Source organism: Xiphophorus maculatus, chromosome 16, assembly GCF_002775205.1.
Source record: "Xiphophorus maculatus strain JP 163 A chromosome 16, X_maculatus-5.0-male, whole genome shotgun sequence".
Classification (NCBI taxonomy): Eukaryota; Metazoa; Chordata; class Actinopteri; order Cyprinodontiformes; family Poeciliidae; genus Xiphophorus; species Xiphophorus maculatus.
Window position 1 is genome coordinate 16,158,500 of NC_036458.1, and position 18,979 is coordinate 16,177,478.

The window sequence follows — 18,979 nt, forward strand, 5'->3', positions numbered from 1 at the left end:
ATGTATGACTGTCAGGTGAAATTTGTGAGAAATGAAAAAGTTCACGCCACGTTGATGTTATGCCGTGAAAGTGTTCCGTTTTAGTAGAAGCGTGCAAATATGATTTCCTCATCTCAAGCAGTGTAATGAAACAAAAGCCGGCGACAGTGGTGGATATTCCACAACGAAAGATGTCAATGTCTCAAAAACGGTTCATGTGCCCAATGAGCGGCGGTGACAGCTTGACAACAACACCTCTTGCTGCTCATAAGTAAACTTATTCTGTACAAATGGTCAGTGTGATGGGCAGCATCAGGTCACTCAGGATCTGGGTACAGAGCTACGAGCCTCGTGGCGACTCAGTTCGTCTTATGTTTTATTCTGTGGGCTAGATTATAGCAAGTTGTGTAAAAAGAAAAACAAAAAAAACTAACATTGTACAGATGGACATGTGTATTCAAAACTGTAGAGAAAGTCAGATTACGTTCGCCTGTAAAAGTCATATTTGTTTTCGGTTCCTTTGTAAGTCCAATACATCTCTAATAGAGTGCTACTTAATTTGTTTAAACTGGTACATACTACTTACTGATTATTAGTTACTGAGAACTACAGATTCTGCACAACTAGCTTGACTTAATTCACCGTATGTGTAAATTATTCCAAACTATATTTTTTTTAAAAAAAGCAACTTATTCAGTTTTATGAGCAGGTGAAGAAAAGCGGGGGATTAAAAAAAACCACATCTGCGTTTTTTAGCTCTCAGCACTCTGTGAGCAGCGATGACGAAGGTTTGGACATTAATATTTTAAATCCTTTGCCTCTGCACGGTCCAGTCCAGCACATTGACAGATTTCACGAATGCGCAGAGAAATCGAAAGGCTTCCACCTGTCGCAGCCCATCAGTGGTGCTGGTTCGGTTGGGGAGGGATGAGAGAGGGAGCGTGATAGACTGTGCGAAAGGGGAGAGCAGCGCGCGTTCAGGCGGGACAGCAGGGCGCGCAGGACATCAGCACACCGGCCGGGTCAAGGAGCTGCAAGGATGGAGATCCGACCGGACAGGTTCAAGGCGGTGGCGGGGAAAACCTTGGGGAAAATTCACAGGTACGCAATCTAAACATTATTGATATTTTGACTTTTTACGCATGTTTTCTGTTTGGACGCGCCGTGCTCTGACCATTTCAGCTTTATTATATTTTTTTTTTTTTTTTTTTTTTTTTACTGTTTAGAAAGTTTTAGTTAAGGGGAAAAAATGCAGTTTTGCTATTTTTTACGCAACAAAAGTGTATTTTAGTGCACCGCTTTGTAGAGTGCAATGATTGGAAGTGAACGTGGATAAAAATGGGTCACCTGATGGAGAGAAACAATTGCTTTTTTGTTTTTTTGCTTTTTGGGGAATTTGGAATTGTCGTTTTTCTTCTTTTATTGTTTTAATTTCCATGTTTCTCCAAATGTATTTTTTTTAGGTGTGGCCCTCAAAGTGGGGCTTCAGATCAGAAGAAAGTCTGGTTACATAATATGTCCGTGATACATTGGCCTCGCTGATATCTGTCTATCTATGCTCCTCTTATGTTTTTATATGCATGTATTTTTAGCCTACCCAAATTCCTTTATTTTATCACATTAAAAGCATAAATATTCGTCATCTGTCGTTTTTGGATATTAATCCACAGTTAAGAAGGTTTGGAAAACGAGAAAGAGAGACAGAAAAAAGCTGAAGTACGCTCTAAAAAATACCTTTTTAAAAAATATCTGAAATACAAAACCCTAAAATCTGAAGGTGTTGCAGTCTTTTTGTTTTACCATGACTTTAAAACAAAAAGACTGTACACTGTAAATGTACATTCCTTTATACAAAGAGCCTAGATCACGTTCAGGGGCATTTCAGAGTTCATTTATAACTTAGGGGGAAAAAGAGCATTTGCCACTTCTAAATGATGTATTCAAGTGTCTCTTCAGTTTATATAGAAACTGACCTGACCTATGTGTTTTAAACTGTTTAACTATAGATATTAAAATCAGAATGCATATACTATAAAACTGCATCTGTATTTGCAGAAAGTCAGTGAAGTTGTGCAAGTATGTCTGGGCATTTCATGTCAACTCAAGAGTTGCGTCGGAAACTGGTTTGCAGACGATATTTCTGGGAGAAAATGGAGAGATTAAAGACACTGATAGAACCTCATGCAATACCCAAAGCTTTAAGCTTCCGCTCTCTCAGGATTTGAGGTAGCAACCAAACGTACAAATCCCGTCCTGAAATAGCCTGTTTTTCAGTCCAGCTGTCGAGCCATGCAAATCCCTAAACTCTCCCCTCCCACTCGCTCCATCCCGGCTCTATGTCACTTCCTCCTGTTTCTTCCTCCTCCTCCTCCTCACGCATCCATTGAACTATCACCTGATCTAAAAAAACAAAACTCAAAGATCTCCTTCTCAGTATCAGATTGATTTTAGTGAACGTTTTTGTGACTTTTAGTGTCACACCAGCACAAGATTTCAAACAGATTTAATGTTTCCATTTAAAATTCGGAATCTGTGGGCAAACGAAGCAGCAAAATGTGTTCCAACACGTGGCGTTCCTGGTGTTTGCAATCTCTCCTCTGCACAGACAAAACCGAGATTCCCCCTCGATGAAAGCAGCCAGAAGTCCATCTATTATTTAAACATTTTTTCACTCAGAAAGCATCTCTTGTTTCTATATTAAACTGCAGTAGGTAAGCACAAACTTCAGCCGCGAAAGGTCAAGTGCATTCCTTGTTTCCGCAGTAGCTAAACTCTCAAAAGAAGAAATAATCTATTTGCCTTGTACAAGGGAGACTACTTAAAAATATAATAATGCAGAATCATGGTGATCTAATATGTAACACAGTTCCTAATGAAACACTAAAAGAAGGAAGCTGAATGCATCGAGGATTGCTTGAGAGCTTATGGTTCACTACATAACAGGCAATACAGAAAATAACAGGTAATCCATATTTAATCCACTTGACTTGGAGCTCAGTGCGTTTTTCTGTTACTACCTTTCATTGTTCCCTGTTGAGATGAAATATTCAAACAACGGCAAGATGATTTCATTTACTCCTGTTTGGACGTCAACAATTTTTTATTATTTTTATTTTTTTTGGAAGTAGTGCATGTGACTGCACTCTTAATCATTTTGGCGTAGTTAACTGGGTCAATCTGGCATGTGATGGTGTGTGTGGAAGTGTTTAAGTTAAAAGGGTTTTTTATTTTTTGCAAATGACGCATGCAACATAGATGAGCAGTTTGGAGAGTCAGCTGCATCCACCCAGCGTGCTTCTTCTTTTTTTTTTTTTTGGCTGCAGTGTTGTTATGCATGCATGAAGTCGGTCCAGCTCCACCGTATTGTTCAGCGCACCGTTCTGGTTGTGTTTTAACCACAGCGCCATGGCAACAATGGATAGTTTATTCAAGGTACCTTAAAAATGATAAGTGTATGAAGGTCACAAGTGTGGACACTCAAACACTAGAGGTGTGTTGGGGTGTGTGGGGGCGTGTGTGTGTGTGTGGAGAGTATGGGGGGGGGAGTGCTGTGACAGGATGGGGAGGAGGGTGTCTCCCTGGGTGACACAGTCCCACCGAGACCCAATCTGTTCACTTCAGGGAGAGTGAGCAGCTCACAAAGGAAGGGGGGGAAAACACCACTTTCAGGATCACGAACAAAACGCATTCCTTTGTCAGGTGTTTGGTGCAAGATCTCAAAATGTTGAAATCAGGAAATAAAGGGGATCAATTTCTCAACCTGAATGCAAACAGAAGCTGACCGGACGGCTTGTGCCGTTATATAATATTTTCACCTCCCCTCGCTGGCTTTCACTCAGTCGCTGTCATCCTCATAAGAGAGGATTATGCAGAACACGCTGTGAATTGGTGAATTTGATGCACAAAGACAAGACCGAGGTCACTGGGTGTTCCTGCCCTATCACTGATATCAAATTATTGCAAATTTAAACGATAAAATCGGGCTCTGAACACGAACGTCAGCTTTAAACGCAGAACTAAGCTACTGGTAAATATGGCACATTTTATATTGTAACTTAATATGGAGCAGTTAAAAGTATAATTATTCATTTTAATCTATCTGCTCCTACAGGTTCAGGTTTGAAAATGTCCAATATGTAGGAATAATAATTTATGTGACTGACCTACACAATCTGATGTTCATTTTCTCAAACCTCTCTTCTGTCCTGAAGAGTAACAATTACACTAATTTAAAATACACACTTCTGGACTCTGTTTAATGATTTCCACTGGGTGTCATTTCATTGTTTTAGAGTAAAGAAACCAGAAAAAAAGTTTCATTGTTGCATGTAAAATGATTTAATAAGAATTAAAGTTTGTTATTAAAGTCTAATGATTAAATCAGTGTAAATACATACTAAGCTCAGTTCTGATTCCTGTGGCCCATCATCAGATCGTGAGCCTCCGCCAAGCCGATTCCTGCTCTAATTATGATATTTCAGAGAGCCAGAGGTCACGGCGCTTCTGCCTGCTCATGCTCTCCTGCTCATTAATTGTTGCCAGCTGAGACCAGCCAGGTTCTTGCTACGCTACGCTGAGTGGAAGTTCAGCTGATGGAACCTCCAGCTCCGTCGTGATAGTGAAGCTCAAATAAAGTCGAACTGACCTTTCATGTTCACAAACCTGCTCGGGTGCAGAAATGTCCCACGCTGTCTAGCCTATCAGACCCTGATCTGCTTTGCTATGTTGGGACACTAAAACGCTCACAGGGCAGAGACAGAGTGGCCTTTGGTGGGAGACACGTAATTAACATCCACTTTTCCTGTGGGCTGCCCTCGTTAGTCAGCAGCATATGCGTGAATGTCAAGCTGCAATCTGTCTTTTGACGCCTAATGAGGATCCTCCTGCAGCTTCCACGAACGCTGAACTAAAATTCAGCTCGGGCTCCACTCAGGGGGGCGGGGGAGCGAGTCAGCACATTTGTTTAGCACACAGAAGACGGCAGTGTGAGAGCAACCAACTGGTTCAACTTGAGATGTAAACAATTTAGCAGCCTGACCTCAGTTTGGAGTGGCTTAAATAATGCACCTATTTCTAAACAGCTTGAAATGAACTCTAAAAGAAAATAGTATGATCAATAGATTCATTCTTTATTCACTCTTCCATCATCCTTCTACTCTCCTCCATCCATTCTCCTGTCCTTTCTGTCTTTGTGGGGGGGTTTTAGACTCCGTACTTTAAGCTTGAAATATCTTCCCTGATTTCATGCTGAATTTTCTGTATTTAAACTTTGAAAGTTGGTTAAAAGTGAGCAAAACATTTAAGAAACAAGCATGTCGATTTCCTCAACATGCTTGTTGGCTATTTATTTTTATTGTACTGTGACTTGCATGTTAATGCACATTCTGTAGCTGGTTCAAACTACTACTTATAACGACAGACATCAAAATACCTCTTGATCTTCCACTGTCAGACAGGCAAAAACCTTTCAAATTTACTCGCCTTCCCATGTTTACTCCAACAAATATGTTGAATTAGAGACCGTTTGGAAGCTTCTATTTTTACAGGATGTCAAAAGCAGATAAATCACGTTTCAGCATCTCCTTAAACATTTGTCGTGCCAAACGTAGAACATGCTGAAGCTTGTCCACCGCCTGCCTGGCCCTCCATATTCATTTCCGGAAGTAAATCATTTTTGTAATCCTAATCTCAATGTGGTGACAGATTAAAAGGGAGAGAGAAAGAGAGAGAGAGGCTGCAGCCTCACTAATCTTTTCTAGATTCTAAAACCATGTTGCTTTGCAAGTATTTTTTTTTCCATTTTCCATTCTTTTTATCAAATGTAATGAGAGACTTTTAGTTGCATTTCTCACTCTGTTGAAGTGGGTTTTCCTTGGTTTTCTCAAAATGTTCTGCACATATTTACTGATTTGAATGGATGAGCAAATAGATTAGAGAATCTGCTGTATAAAGACAGAAAAGTGGAGGCGTAAAGGAGAATCTGCAAGCAGCATAAGAAATATAAACACATCATAGATGGAGCCAATTGTACATTCAAAGCCCCACAAGCCAGTGGACAGATAGGTTGTGGCAGATTATGGTGTAAAAAAGAAAAACATATGGAGTAAAATATTTATGCAACTCAAAAACATATTAATAATTGACCAGCGCCAGAGTCAGTCTTTCCTTCTGTTGGAGTTTGTGAAGAAGTTTTCCTGGAGTTTTGGCAGGTTGAAGAGGTTTTGCTACTGCAGCCTCGGCACTATGATTTTATTTTTTTATTTTTTTTAAACCCGACCAGCTCCTATCCTTCTGGATGTCATGTCTGCTGGACTGGATGATTCTCCAGCTCAGTGACTAACTGGATTAGCACAACGCAAAGTGGAGTTCTGAGCGCGTGAAGTGAAACATGATGAAGGAAAACCTACTCTCACAATCACATAGAAAACACAGAGGAAGCTGTGTTTGCTTTCAGGTGAATCAGAGGTCTGCTCGCTTTGTGCTCGTCTGTTAGTGGGGGGAGATCTCGAGCGAGGTTGTTGTACACAGATGGCCACTCCTCTGACTTCTCTGTTTGACTCCTGTGGAAAAATGTGACTCTGGAACATGATAAAAATAATCCCATTTAGTCAAACAACAACACACACCACTAAGAGTTGTTCATTTATCTTTAAAGATGAACAAAATATATTTCGTTTCCTGACACAAAGACAGTAGATTGTAAAGAAAATGGATTAAAATATGTTTATATGATGGTTTGTAACTTAAAATATCTAATAGCTTTTATAGGCAAAGCTTTTTAACAGATCTTTGCTTAACTACATCATATTTCTTGTCATACAAACTATTTTAAGTTGAAGAATTGCAGTCAAATGATCCTCATAGACAGTTTCACTAAAGATGCTCCAGAAGAACCTATTTTTTCTTGATCAACTCTGATCAATGATTGCCAGGTCAGACACTGAAAAATCTTTTCTTTTCTTTTTTTACCTCTCCATTAAATGCATCAAACTTAGGGTTAGGTAGTAAACCTTCATGCAATTGGCCAATTTACCAAAAACACTCCAAGAGCGCATCCTCAACTAATCCAGTTTTAGAATGAATTAAAATAAAGAAATCCAGATCAGAATCAAATGTTCAGATATCGAAGAAAATCAGTACCACTGCTGGACAGGAGAAACTTGATTCTTTATCTACTATCTTTTCTTGGAAAATTCAGAAGTTTAGGTGGGTTAGTCTCACAGCTGCATACCTGATTAAAAAACTGAATCTAAATTAATCAACAACATTCTTTACAGAAAGAGAAGACCCAAGAGAATGAGCAATGTCTTGAAAATCAATTAAAAATCAACTAAGTGTTTGATTTAATATTAGTTTACATATGATGTCAGGTCACAGTACCATTTTAAGGCACGGTTATAAAACATTTTAAAGAAAATACATATTTTTTTTTGTTTGTTTGAAGTATATGTGTTCAGACTTTTTTATTGAATCTATTTTTAACCAGGAGAAAACACTCAGTGAGATTACTATTCTCTTTTACTAGAGTCTGTGCTAAAACTGAGGCACAGCTTTTATTGATGAATAAACGAGTCCAAAACTTAGATCTAATATAGAGACAAAAAAAAATCCCAAAAAGGAGAAGAAACATATTTTTTGTCAATCTATCTATGAAAAAGTGCTACAGTTTTCTCACAGACCTTTTTTTAATATATTTTCTTTGTCTGCCCGCTTTAGGCTCATTGAGAAACGACAGGCCAATGGAGAAACCATCGAGTTATCAGCTGAAGGCCGCCCGGAGCTGGTGGAGGAGAAGGAGCTGCCCGTGGTGGACTGCACCTGCTTCGGCCTCCCCAGGCGGTACATCATTGCCATCCTGTGCGGCCTGGGCTTCTGCATCTCCTTTGGTATTCGATGCAACCTGGGTGTTGCCATTGTTAGCATGGTCAATGATCATACGGTCTACAAAGGCAACAAGGAGGTGCTTGTGGTAAGTAGTGAGAAATAATTTGAAGGACATATTTTGCAAAAATGCAACGTGAAGGCTAATTTCTGAAGATTGCTAACATTCCTTTCTTTCCTGTTCAAGACAGTTTTGCAGTCTATGGTCTTTGTAAAGATCATTTCTTTTATTTAGGTTTAAAGATACAGCTTTGTTCAATTAATTTAACATTTATGTGGTTGCAGATAAACATATTTAGATTTTATGTCATAATTATGAAAGGTTTGCACCTTTTTGGTAAAATAAGTGTCATATATAAAATCCATCTAATTTCCAAATCAGAGTGGTTCTTTTTGCAGACCAGGATTAGGACACACAATAGATAGTCACTTTGGAGACAAGTGGATAAATAGAGACAGAAAAGCAAAATTGTCTACTTGAACAGCAAAACTTTAAGAACTTTTTATGTTCACCTTTACATTTATTGTTACTGTTGCACCCAAAGATCCCCTTTGTGTTACAATAAAGGAAGAAAGAAACCTTTTTTATTGTTTAAATGAAAATTACGGAATGCACTAACAGGCAAGAGCCATGTTTTTATGTTCTCAATATTTTACAGTCTAATGCATTAGGTTACAGATCACTTTGCCAATATGGAATATATTACAATTCAATCAATGTTTTTTTTTACTTCTTGTGAATCAATAAAGAGGAACATCCATTCAGCCGTCACCAGTGTCATTAACGATGTTTTTTTTTTTTTTACAAAATCATTACACAAAAGCACAAGGTTTAAATCATGGTTTTATTAATCAAGATAAATCATTGGTTCAGATCAGTTTCAAAAACTTTTTGCGATAGCTCAAATGAGGGCATCAGTGTAGTTCAATGAAAAGAAATGTGTTGATTAGTTTTGCATCTAATAAAATGTTTTTCTTCCTTTCAGGCTGCACAGTTCACCTGGGACCCAGAGACGGTGGGGATGATCCACGGCTCCTTCTTCTGGGGCTACATAGTCACACAGATCCCAGGTGGCTTTATATGTCAAAAGTTTGCAGCCAACAGGTGAATATTCCCACTTCCAGCTGATCTGTGATCTGCACATAAACTTCTTCTGGTGCATTTTCAAAGTGTTTTTCGTTCTGCTTTTCTTCTTCTGTTGTTTTTGGTTTTGATTCATATAAACCTGCATGTCTTTTGTGTATTTTAAGAGTGTTTGGCTTTGCCATCGTGGCCACGTCCGTCCTCAACATGCTGATCCCATCTGCAGCTCGCTGTCACTACAGCTGCGTCATTCTTGTGAGGATATGTCAAGGCCTTGTTGAGGTGCAGTATGTGTCTGTGTGCAAATCTTCACGCTGGACTTTATGCACAAGCATTTGCTGACTGTGCTTTGTCCTTCAGGGTGTATCGTACCCAGCCTGCCACGGGATCTGGGCCAAGTGGGCGCCTCCTCTTGAGAGAAGTCGATTAGCCACAACAGCCTTTTGTGGTAACGTTTTTTTGTGCGTGGGGGTGTGTGTGTTGTGTCAAAATTTCATTTTGGTGTCTGGAAATCCCACCTGGAGCTTGCTGGAACATGGGATGGTGCAGCAAAAAATGTCTCTGAATTTTAAGAAGGCCTGTGAATAGGCCTGTCATGAAAACAAATTTTGCTGGATGATAAATTGTTCCAGAAGTCATTGTGATAACGATTATATTGTTGTTTTGAGACCATTTTTAAGTAATATAACAGTAATGGCAAAATAATAATGCAAGAGCACATTCTAGATTAGTAAACTTTAAATTTTAATGAACATTTAACATTGGAACTGAAATTTTAAATATTTAAATATTTCAATATTTTTAAATATTTCATTTAAAACATTTTAAATATCAAAAATAAAATAATTAAAACAACAAATCAAATTAATTTTGAAGTCTCTGTAAACAAAATTGCTCTTCAAAAAAGGGCTAGTTGAGACAAAAGCACCAAAGTGAAGACTTTTATCATCCTGTTTTTGGTAAAAAAGAGAAAAGCTAAATCACACCAATGGAAATTATTGAGTTTGTTTCCATTTATCGTGCAATTAATTGATTTAGTGATTATTATGACAGGCCTACCTGTGAAGTTGATAACTATAAAATATTAGAAGACCATAAAGCACAAGTGTCAAACTCCAGTGCTCAAGGGCCGCTGTCCTGCAGGTTTTAGATGTGCCACAGGTACAAAACACTGGAATGAAATGGCTTAATTACGTCCTCCAGAGTCTTGCTAATGACCTAATTATTCTATTCAGGTGTGGTGCAGCAGAGGCACATCTAAAAGTTGCAGGACAGTGGCCATCCAGGACTGGAGTTTGACACCCCTGCCATATAGGTATGCTAATATAATGAGAGAGAAAGAATTTTTTTTACATATGTGTTGTTTTCTTGTGCTTGTTTCCGTTTTAGGATCCTATGCTGGGGCAGTGGTGGCCATGCCTTTAGCGGGGATACTGGTGCAATACATCGGGTGGCCTTCTGTATTTTATGTCTATGGTTAGTATCCTTAAACAGTGCCTTGCAAATTTGTGCATATCCTTAAGAACAGAATGTTACAGCTTTTTTTTTTCATTACAAACACTATTTGTAAAATATGTTTAGGTGATATTATATTGGGGATTTTTAATGTGGCAAACAGAGAAAAGCGTGACTGTGACTTGAAAGGCAAACGATTCTGGTTTTCTTGTTGCTATTTGCTTACTAATGTTTTCTAGCAAACCTCTGAGGCCTTCACAAATAGCTGGATTTAGACTTGAATTAAACGGCACAAAGCTGGTCTTTGAAGTGGTTAGTGGCACTGGGATTTTGTTTTGGGTTATCGGAGTAAAAGTGGCTGAACATAAGTTATCTTTTCAGACTTTCATTTTTCTCTCTTTCTCTGCTGTTCCCGCTGTCTTCGTCTCGTCCTCTCCCAGGCAGTTTTGGGATATTCTGGTATTTATTCTGGGTTCTTGTGTCATATGAGAGCCCAGCAGTCCATCCCACCATCACTCCAGAGGAGAGAAAATACATTGAAGAGGCAATCGGAGAATCTGCAGCTTTTCTCAATCCCCTTCATGTATGCCGCTATATGACACTCAAAGATTTTTATTCATAAATTTACAAATTATAGAGGTTGAATGCTTGATGGACGATAAATTATTCTGCTCCTATTTTTCTTTTGATGGCAGAAATTTAAAACGCCATGGAGAAATTTCTTCACCTCCATGCCGGTCTATGCCATCATTGTGGCCAATTTCTGCAGGAGCTGGACTTTCTACCTGCTGCTCATCAGCCAGCCTGCGTATTTTGAAGAAGTTTTTGGCTTTGAGATCAGCAAGGTGAGTCTCAGAACACTTTTTTGTAGATGGGAAACATGGTTCTTTATGTGAGAATTCAAAAAACACGTCACTTGTGTGGTTGCACCCCAAAAAGTTTCTCATATCCAGTCAGTGGGGAGAGTATCTTCACCCACCTCCGTACTGACCTGCAGCCCCCAAGTTGGATTATACTCATGGTCTAGTTTAAAAATCTAGACCATGTGTGATTGTCGCCAGTTTTAGTTTTTATGATGTTTTAACAAGAAAATTAGAACCCTTTCTTTAATAACACTAATGATATATCGAACATTCTCCACATATGAGGAAATAAAAACATCATTTTAACCAAACTGTCTTCTTTTAGGTGATCTTCTAGGTTTTCATGTGGGTGTTTTTCTTTACAGGTTTTTTTTTTTATTAATATTTTTGGGTAGGAAGCATTGTTCTTTCTAGTGCAAAATTAAAGTACATTGATATTCCATATATCAGTAGCAAACACATGAGAATCCAGGGTCAGGTCGACTGACATCATGCTAGCACTTATGCTAACAGGGATGCCAATTATTTTTATACAAAGGAACCGCGTGAAGATTTGCTCCCAGCAATTACAAATGATCTAATAGTTCTGGGTTCTTTGTCAAATGTTTGCTTAGATGGTGAATCTTGTTTTCATCTCCTTGGCTTTACACTGAAATTAATCTGCTTTTGGGTGGTGTCTTTTTAGTGGGAATAGTGACATTATGAGAAAAACATCTAAAACACTCCCTCTCGTACCACATGCCACAGCATAAAAGCATGTCATATCCAGAACTCCTACGTGTTAAATCCTCCCACCTTCTTCCTCACCTTTCACCCCATTCAAGCTTTATTTTTTTAATCAGTTTCTAGGGCGGGTCCAGGCGTTGCCAGCTTACATGGAGAGTTGCCTTGAAATCCAGCTAAAATCATCTCTTACCTCTGTTTTTTTCTTCTCTATTAGTTATCATGGTCTAAAATTGTACTTTTGGTTTACTATCTTTTGAATGTTTTGAGGTTATCTTCACAGGGGTTTCCAGTGAGCGGAGGGAGGACATTTAATCATTAATCACTCTTAAAGCAAATAGTAAAAATTTATAATAGCTCGTCTTCAGATGTGAAGGCCACATATCCACCAATAAGTCAAGACATGTCCCTGTGTTGTCTGTTATAGGTTTTACTAAAGTCTAAACTTCTGTCTTATCAGGACTCTAACAAGCCTATAAAGGTGTCCAAACAAAAATCAGAGAATGAAGGCATGGCAGTTTTATTTCAGTAGTAAAAACTATAGAGCTATTTTGGTGCCTTGTTACTGCAAAGTTAAATTCCTCTGTACAAAACTTTCCCCCCTTTGGCTTTTTTTCTGGCTTGCTCCAATTCCCCACTGTTTCTACATGTTTTTCCTCGTCAGGTGGGCATCGTGTCAGCTTTGCCCCATCTGGTGATGACAATCATCGTGCCTATCGGAGGCCAACTGGCCGACTACCTGAGAACTCACAACCTGATGTCCACCACCAACGTCAGGAAGCTCATGAACTGTGGAGGTGAGAGAGCATCAGGCATGAAAGGACGATCTGTGGAGAAGCACAGGGAAGATTGAACAGGAAACAGGAAAAAAAAATGGCTGTACTGAGAGTTTCATCAATGAAAGCCACAACACTTCAATTATTTTAATTGGAACATTGTCAAATAAAAGCTACAAACAAACAGGATTTTAAAGTTGTAATATTATCCATATTTATAAAATGTGATTTTTTTCTGAGTTCAGAAAAATTGCTAAAAGATGTTATAAAAAAAGGAAACTCAAAATAAGTTAGAAATTTACAAAAACTGATAGCCAGTGATTAGGAAAAACACTTCCTGTCTTGTGTTGTGATCTGAATTCGCAACGCTGTTAAATAAAATTAAAATTTAACAACATTCTAAACATAAGTGACTCACTTATCCACACCAGCTCCTCTTCTCAGCATCCATTAGGCAGCAGCATGCAGAATCATATTAATATTTCAGCACTGCTTAAAGGTCATATCAACATGTGCTAAAAAAAACACGTCTGGCATTTCTGACATATTTATGATACACCACTTAGTAATCAAGAGCAGTGCTACAGTAAGAAAGAGTTTGAAGGTTTAACTGTGGATTTGTTCTCCCGTTTCAGGTTTCGGGATGGAGGCCACCCTCCTTCTGGTGGTCGGATTTTCTCACACTAAAGTTATTGCCATTACTTTCCTGGTCCTCGCTGTGGGGTTCAGCGGCTTTGCAATCTCAGGTAGGAAGCATGTTTTTAGTGTCTCTACATTATAGTAATCTTATGTCACTTTATCAAATAATTCTGAAAAAGAATGTTTTAATACAGCTTAGAATCCTAGAAGAAAACTTGACAAAGACTGCAAAAAAACTTTCAAGAGATTCACCTTCCAGCAGGACAACAACCCTAAACATGGTGCCAGAGCAACAGGGGGATGTTTTAAATAAAAACCTATTAATGTATTAGGATTACGCAGACTAGGTCTATGCCTTAGTACAATTTAAAATTTGTTGCAAGAAGCTTTTCATCCCAAACGCAAAGAATGTGCAAAAAAGCTTGCAGTGGAAATTGCACCAAATGCTTGTTTATTAAGTGTTTACTCAAGGCACTGAACAGAAACGTGGCACACTTTTCTAAACCAAAATTTGTGCTTGTAGCAAGACAAGCACTAGGTATGAATAATTTGGAAGGTTTTTACCTGAAACGCTTCATCAGTTCACTAGAACAGAGGAAGTCTTTAAGTTGAGAGTTTGGAAATGAGCTAATGGGCTAATATTACATGTTTATTTTTCTTTTTTTTTTAATGATCTGTTGAGTCAATAAGAAGAAAAAGTTAAATAAACAGCTTCCACTGGAACACAGTGAAGACTCGGAATTTAAAACATTAGACAAATCACTATTATAGCACTAAGAGCTGAATCATTTCTGATGTTAAGAGAGGAAAGTTAGAATTTACTCTTAAAACCAAACTCAAAAATCAAAGACAAAATAGATTTGACTTCATACCACTTCCAAGAGATACTGAGATGGAGATGTAGAGACATGACTGTCCTCTTCTCTGAAGTAGGAGTGTAAATCCTGACACCACAGTGAAAATAAGTTATTAAAATCTATGGGACTCAAAAAGTGACCAAGTGCTTTTCTTTGAGGATTGAGTTGTAATTTCAGCATCCAAATTATAACTCATAGGCAAGGAAATGACTATTTATTGTAGAATATTGTCCCTTTGTGAAACAATGCCCTCTAAAAACAGGACAAAGAAAGACTACAAGGGTGCTGAAGATTGATAGCACTAATGTAATGATACTGCTGTGCAACCTATTGGCTTATTTACAAATGCAGTCTGGACAGCTGTGATGGAAAAAAATCTTGGTCATCAATAAAATAACAAGTTTGCTTGTGGAGAGCTGCAACTTTACTGGAATCCATATAAAAAAAAAAGCTGCAGCTTTAGAAGGATGAGCAGAAGGTTGAAATCTGTGAGACGCAGCCCAGCTCTCCTTCAGTTTGACTTTCTCACTGAACAGACTCCAGCAGTCAATGTGAAGAATAATTTATTAATTATCTATGCCCTGAGTCTTCTCAAAGGCTTTGCAACTCGACAAACAAATGTTAATAGTATCAGTGTCTTATTAAGTTAGATCAGCCTGTTTCACACTCTGTATACAAGTTTCCTTTATTATTTCAGTATGATCTTTTGTTTATTTTTCTTGTATTTCCTTTTACTGCACAGAAACTAATTTCTTCTTCGTTTGCTTCCAAGTGACCAGATTTTTCTGTTGTGTCTGACGAAACCTTTCAAATTTAGTTGATTCCCCATATTTTCAAATCATTGTCCCATCAGAAGACCCAATGAAGAATAATGTTCAATTTCCTGTTGTTTAAAATTTTCTGGGATTCCGGTGATTTATTTATTCCATGCAGACCTACAAGGTTTCCAGTGCCTTTAAAAGAGAAACAAGCATGTGGCATCACAAATCCTCTTCTGTGCTAACAGGAAGTATAACCTAAATTTCCATGTATTCATCCAAACCTACCTGGAGGTATCACTGACTTAAAACACTCAACTTAAAGGTTTGATTTTTCTAAAATCTGTCAGAAAATGTAAGTGCAAAAAAACAAAAAAAACATGTATTTATTCTAAGGCTTTTAAAGCATTCTTTTTAACCCCAAAATGCTGCTGTTTGTTTTTGCTTTTAAAGGGTTTAATGTTAATCACTTGGATATTGCACCTCGATATGCCAGCATACTGATGGGAATTTCCAACGGAGTGGGAACGTTATCAGGAATGGTGTGTCCTCTCATAGTGGGGGCCATGACCAAACACAAGGTGACCGATTAACTTCTTCCAATCTGTTCACAATGGTGTAGGTCGAATTTGAAACTAAGTTGGATCTTTTTATAACTTTAGACGCGTGAGGAATGGCAGTACGTCTTCCTCATAGCGTCCGTCGTCCACTACGGAGGAGTGATTTTCTATGGTAGGTATGGTCCGCTCCGAGAAATTGTCTGTTGGTTCCACTTAAAAGCAACAGGACTTCCTCTCCCTTTCAGGGATCTTTGCATCCGGGGAGAAGCAGTGGTGGGCCGACATAGAGGACACGAGCGAGGAGAAATGCGGTATAATCAATGAGGACGAACTGGCCAATGAGACGGAGGAGCTCTACCGTGGAGGCGGCCAGTACGGGGCCATGGGTCAGCCGGTGGTTGGTTCAAATGGAGGAGGAGGCGGCGGTGGAGGCGGTGGAGCGGGATGGGTTACAGACTGGGATAAGTCTGAGGAGTATGTGCAACCACCGGGATACAACTCATACATGCATAGTGGAGGGAAGGAGAAGGAGCTGACATAGAAGACTGAAGTGATTCAACAAAAAATAAGTAAATGAAAAGATTGTTTATGTAGAAGGATTGTAAAGGAGCTGTTGAGGTACATTGAGGACATTTAAGGACATTTACAGCTGCACATGTCAAGAGTCTGGATCCGCTATGTTGCAGGGGTGTGGGCGTGTGTGTTGGCGTGTGTGGGCGCATGTGTGTGTGTAGGGGTGCGCGTGTTTGTGGGTGTGCAGCAGCCAATGCAGTGAACCTGCAGAAACATACAGTTTTCATTTACAAAATCTGGAATCTTCTCCCAGACTCTCTTCCTGATCCTGACTTCATGGTGAAGGGCCAGCAGTTTTGTTTCCAAGCCGTTGCTGAGGAGTTTGTGTGTGAGAAAGAAAAAAAGTGGTGGTCTTTTGTTGTTTTTACATTTTTACTTGTAAGGATTTTTTATTTATTTATTTTTTTTTCAATTTAAGGCATAAAACCGTGTCTAAATTACAAAAATACATTGTGAAATGGTGCATAGTTTCATAGTTTCAGAAGAAATTACAAACATGTCAGTGAAAAGGAGGGTGTTTGTGTCGGCTTGCATCAGCCTGTGCACATAAATATAATCTGATTTTTGAGGGAATATGTGTGTGGGGTTGGGCGTATGTGTTAAAGTGTACCTGGTTTTAGCAGTGTCTCACCCAGGACAGGGTCAACTATAAGATAAACAGTTCAGGTCAGAGGTTGACATGCACCTAGTGATGCATTCAATCTATTCCTTTATCCAGCACCAGCTCTGTTTGGAGAGCATACACACCAGGTTCTCCAGACACAGTGTGTATAACGACATCCAAACACTTCAGCTCTGACTTCATTTCACCAGCGTATGTTCACCAAGTATTAAACTGGCTTGTCCGGATCTTTCCCAGCCAATTTTTAAAAAGCTTCATCATGCTTTTTTTTCAGCGGTAGTCTAGTGCTGTGAGTTTGGTCTAACACATTTCATATTGTTTGCATGGGGAAAAACTGTAGAAGTTATTTTCCAGATCTTGCTGAAGCTCTCTGTGAGTGATCCTTAGCTTTCTTCACATTGAAGCCACGTTAACACTGCCACAGACTGACAGAATGCCTAAGAAAAAAAAGAAGCCCCTGCAATAATAATTGTTCATTTCTAGAGTGTGATGTTTTTATGTTATACAGAAAACTGTATTAGCTGTCATGCATGGTGGCAGAAGCATCATGTTGAGGGTCGGTTTTAGTGCCATTGGTATTTGTATATTGTCCAAAGTAAGCTGAATAATCAGAAAGGAAAACATTCTTCAACATCCAGTTGGTTCAATTTTGGAAACAGTTGGATTTACAAAAAGAACAGTGATCCCTAAAGAACATTAAAATGCTTTTGGAATGGAAAACTTAGGCTGACATTAAGAGTAGCAGAGACTTTAATCATATTTTAAAAATTGTGGACATTTTAAATTTTGATTTGTGCCTTTAACCAAACCTAAAAGCAAACAGAACTATCCAATGACCTACAAACAGCCAGTGGTGTCTCTGCAAATTGTTAAGGGACATTTTAATTAAATTGTTTGCTGCATAATGATTCCACCCTTCATATTCATATTTACAAAGATGAGTGTATATAAATGCCTGACCTGAACTGCACATAAAAGCAGAAGTTTACTCCTTCCTATCTGAGACATGTCAGTAAATAAAGTGTCGTGACTTCACTGCTCATTTAGCAGAACAATGGATGCTGTAAACCCTGACCTCACACTTCAAGGGGTCAAGCCTTTCCTTCTGTCTCTGGAGCTCCTTTTCTTCTGGTCTCTCTTTGCCTTTTTATTTTTCTCTCTGTCCTTTCTAGCTTAATTTCAGTTGTGTGAGTGTGTGTGTGGGTGTGTGTGTCAAGGGGTCAGGTGTCGCGTGTGTATGTGTGGCAGCAAGTGTGCGGTTGTGTCAGATGCCGGTGCTGAAAAATTGTGCGGTGAGCATGTTTTAATTTGCACAACTTTCCAGCCCTCTCTCTTTTTTTTCTACTCGTGATGCACAACAACATACAGAGTGTTTATTTCATCCATGCACAGCAAAGTGCAAACACGCAGAAAGAATGGTGACACAGATTTTAATCATAAAAGAGAAACCCACTACTGCCAATAAGCAAGCATTTTCTGGCAAACATTGTCAGTGAATGTGTAACCAGTCAGATGTTTCTTTTTGCAGACCCTGTTATAGTGGCCATCTCTGTTTATGACTGCTCAAGATTTTCTTGCAGACGAACTACTGAACTGCCTAACCCGCTGAGAGCACTGCATTGAATTCATGAAATAATGCATGCATGCTCAAAAACATAACTCCTGCTTTAATGTTAAGTAACAAATTTCAAATGAAAAAATGTTTGAGTCTTTCTCGGATCCTGTTTGTTATTAACTAAGAATGTTAAAACGGATGTGAGGGCACAACGATGTTGGTAGCCTCTGTTGACAAATCATTTTTTAAAAGGGTAAGCCAGATGTTGTTCTGAGTGTAACGTATTTAAGACATGAATGATTATTTCTTGTGTAACAATTTGTTTCCGTGTGTTGTATCAGTGTATCTTTAATGGATTTTCTTCTTTGTCAATCGTTTTGGCTGTTCAAATGTTCTCCTCTCCTCTCGATGAAATGCGTGGTTGCTGGGTGAGAGTTGGTGTACAAAGAAGAAAAAAGAAGTATCATAATTTAAACTTGCAGAAATGTGGAAATATTTTATGTATAAAAAATGTACATGTGAGGTGAACCTTGTGTAAAATAAAGATTGGAGCGACTTCAGATGGTTTCAACAAAATCGTGATGTCGTAGGGATTCATTATTTTACACTGAAGGTCCTGCGACACTGTGATCACACTGGTGTTTTCCACAATTG

The 18,979-nt window shown here is 38.7% G+C and overlaps 1 protein-coding gene across 1 annotated transcript; it reads left to right on the plus strand.

Annotated features, from left to right (window-relative positions):
• The first annotated feature begins 815 nt into the window (after positions 1 to 815).
• Positions 816 to 18,901, plus strand: LOC102232733 (vesicular glutamate transporter 1-like). The gene is made up of 13 exons (XM_005806991.2): positions 816 to 1,080; positions 7,696 to 7,948; positions 8,847 to 8,965; positions 9,112 to 9,226; positions 9,305 to 9,392; positions 10,334 to 10,420; positions 10,840 to 10,982; positions 11,095 to 11,244; positions 12,650 to 12,782; positions 13,397 to 13,507; positions 15,469 to 15,596; positions 15,678 to 15,747; positions 15,821 to 18,901. The coding sequence occupies exons 1-13, from the start codon at positions 1,019 to 1,021 to the stop codon at positions 16,114 to 16,116; spliced, it is 1,755 nt and encodes a 584-aa protein (XP_005807048.1). The 5' UTR covers positions 816 to 1,018; the 3' UTR covers positions 16,117 to 18,901.
• The last annotated feature ends 78 nt before the right edge of the window (positions 18,902 to 18,979 follow it).

What these genes read in the sequence shown, in the direction of transcription:
- LOC102232733 (XM_005806991.2), top strand. Translation starts at nt 1,019, where the DNA reads ATGGAGATCCGACCGGACAGGTTCAAGGCGGTGGCGGGGAAAACCTTG. An exon ending in TATGTCAAGGCCTTGTTGAG is followed by an intron (nt 9,227 to 9,304) that starts GTGCAGTATGTG and finishes TTTGTCCTTCAG; the next exon opens with GGTGTATCGTACCCAGCCTG. An exon ending in CTTTTCTCAATCCCCTTCAT is followed by an intron (nt 10,983 to 11,094) that starts GTATGCCGCTAT and finishes TTTTGATGGCAG; the next exon opens with AAATTTAAAACGCCATGGAG.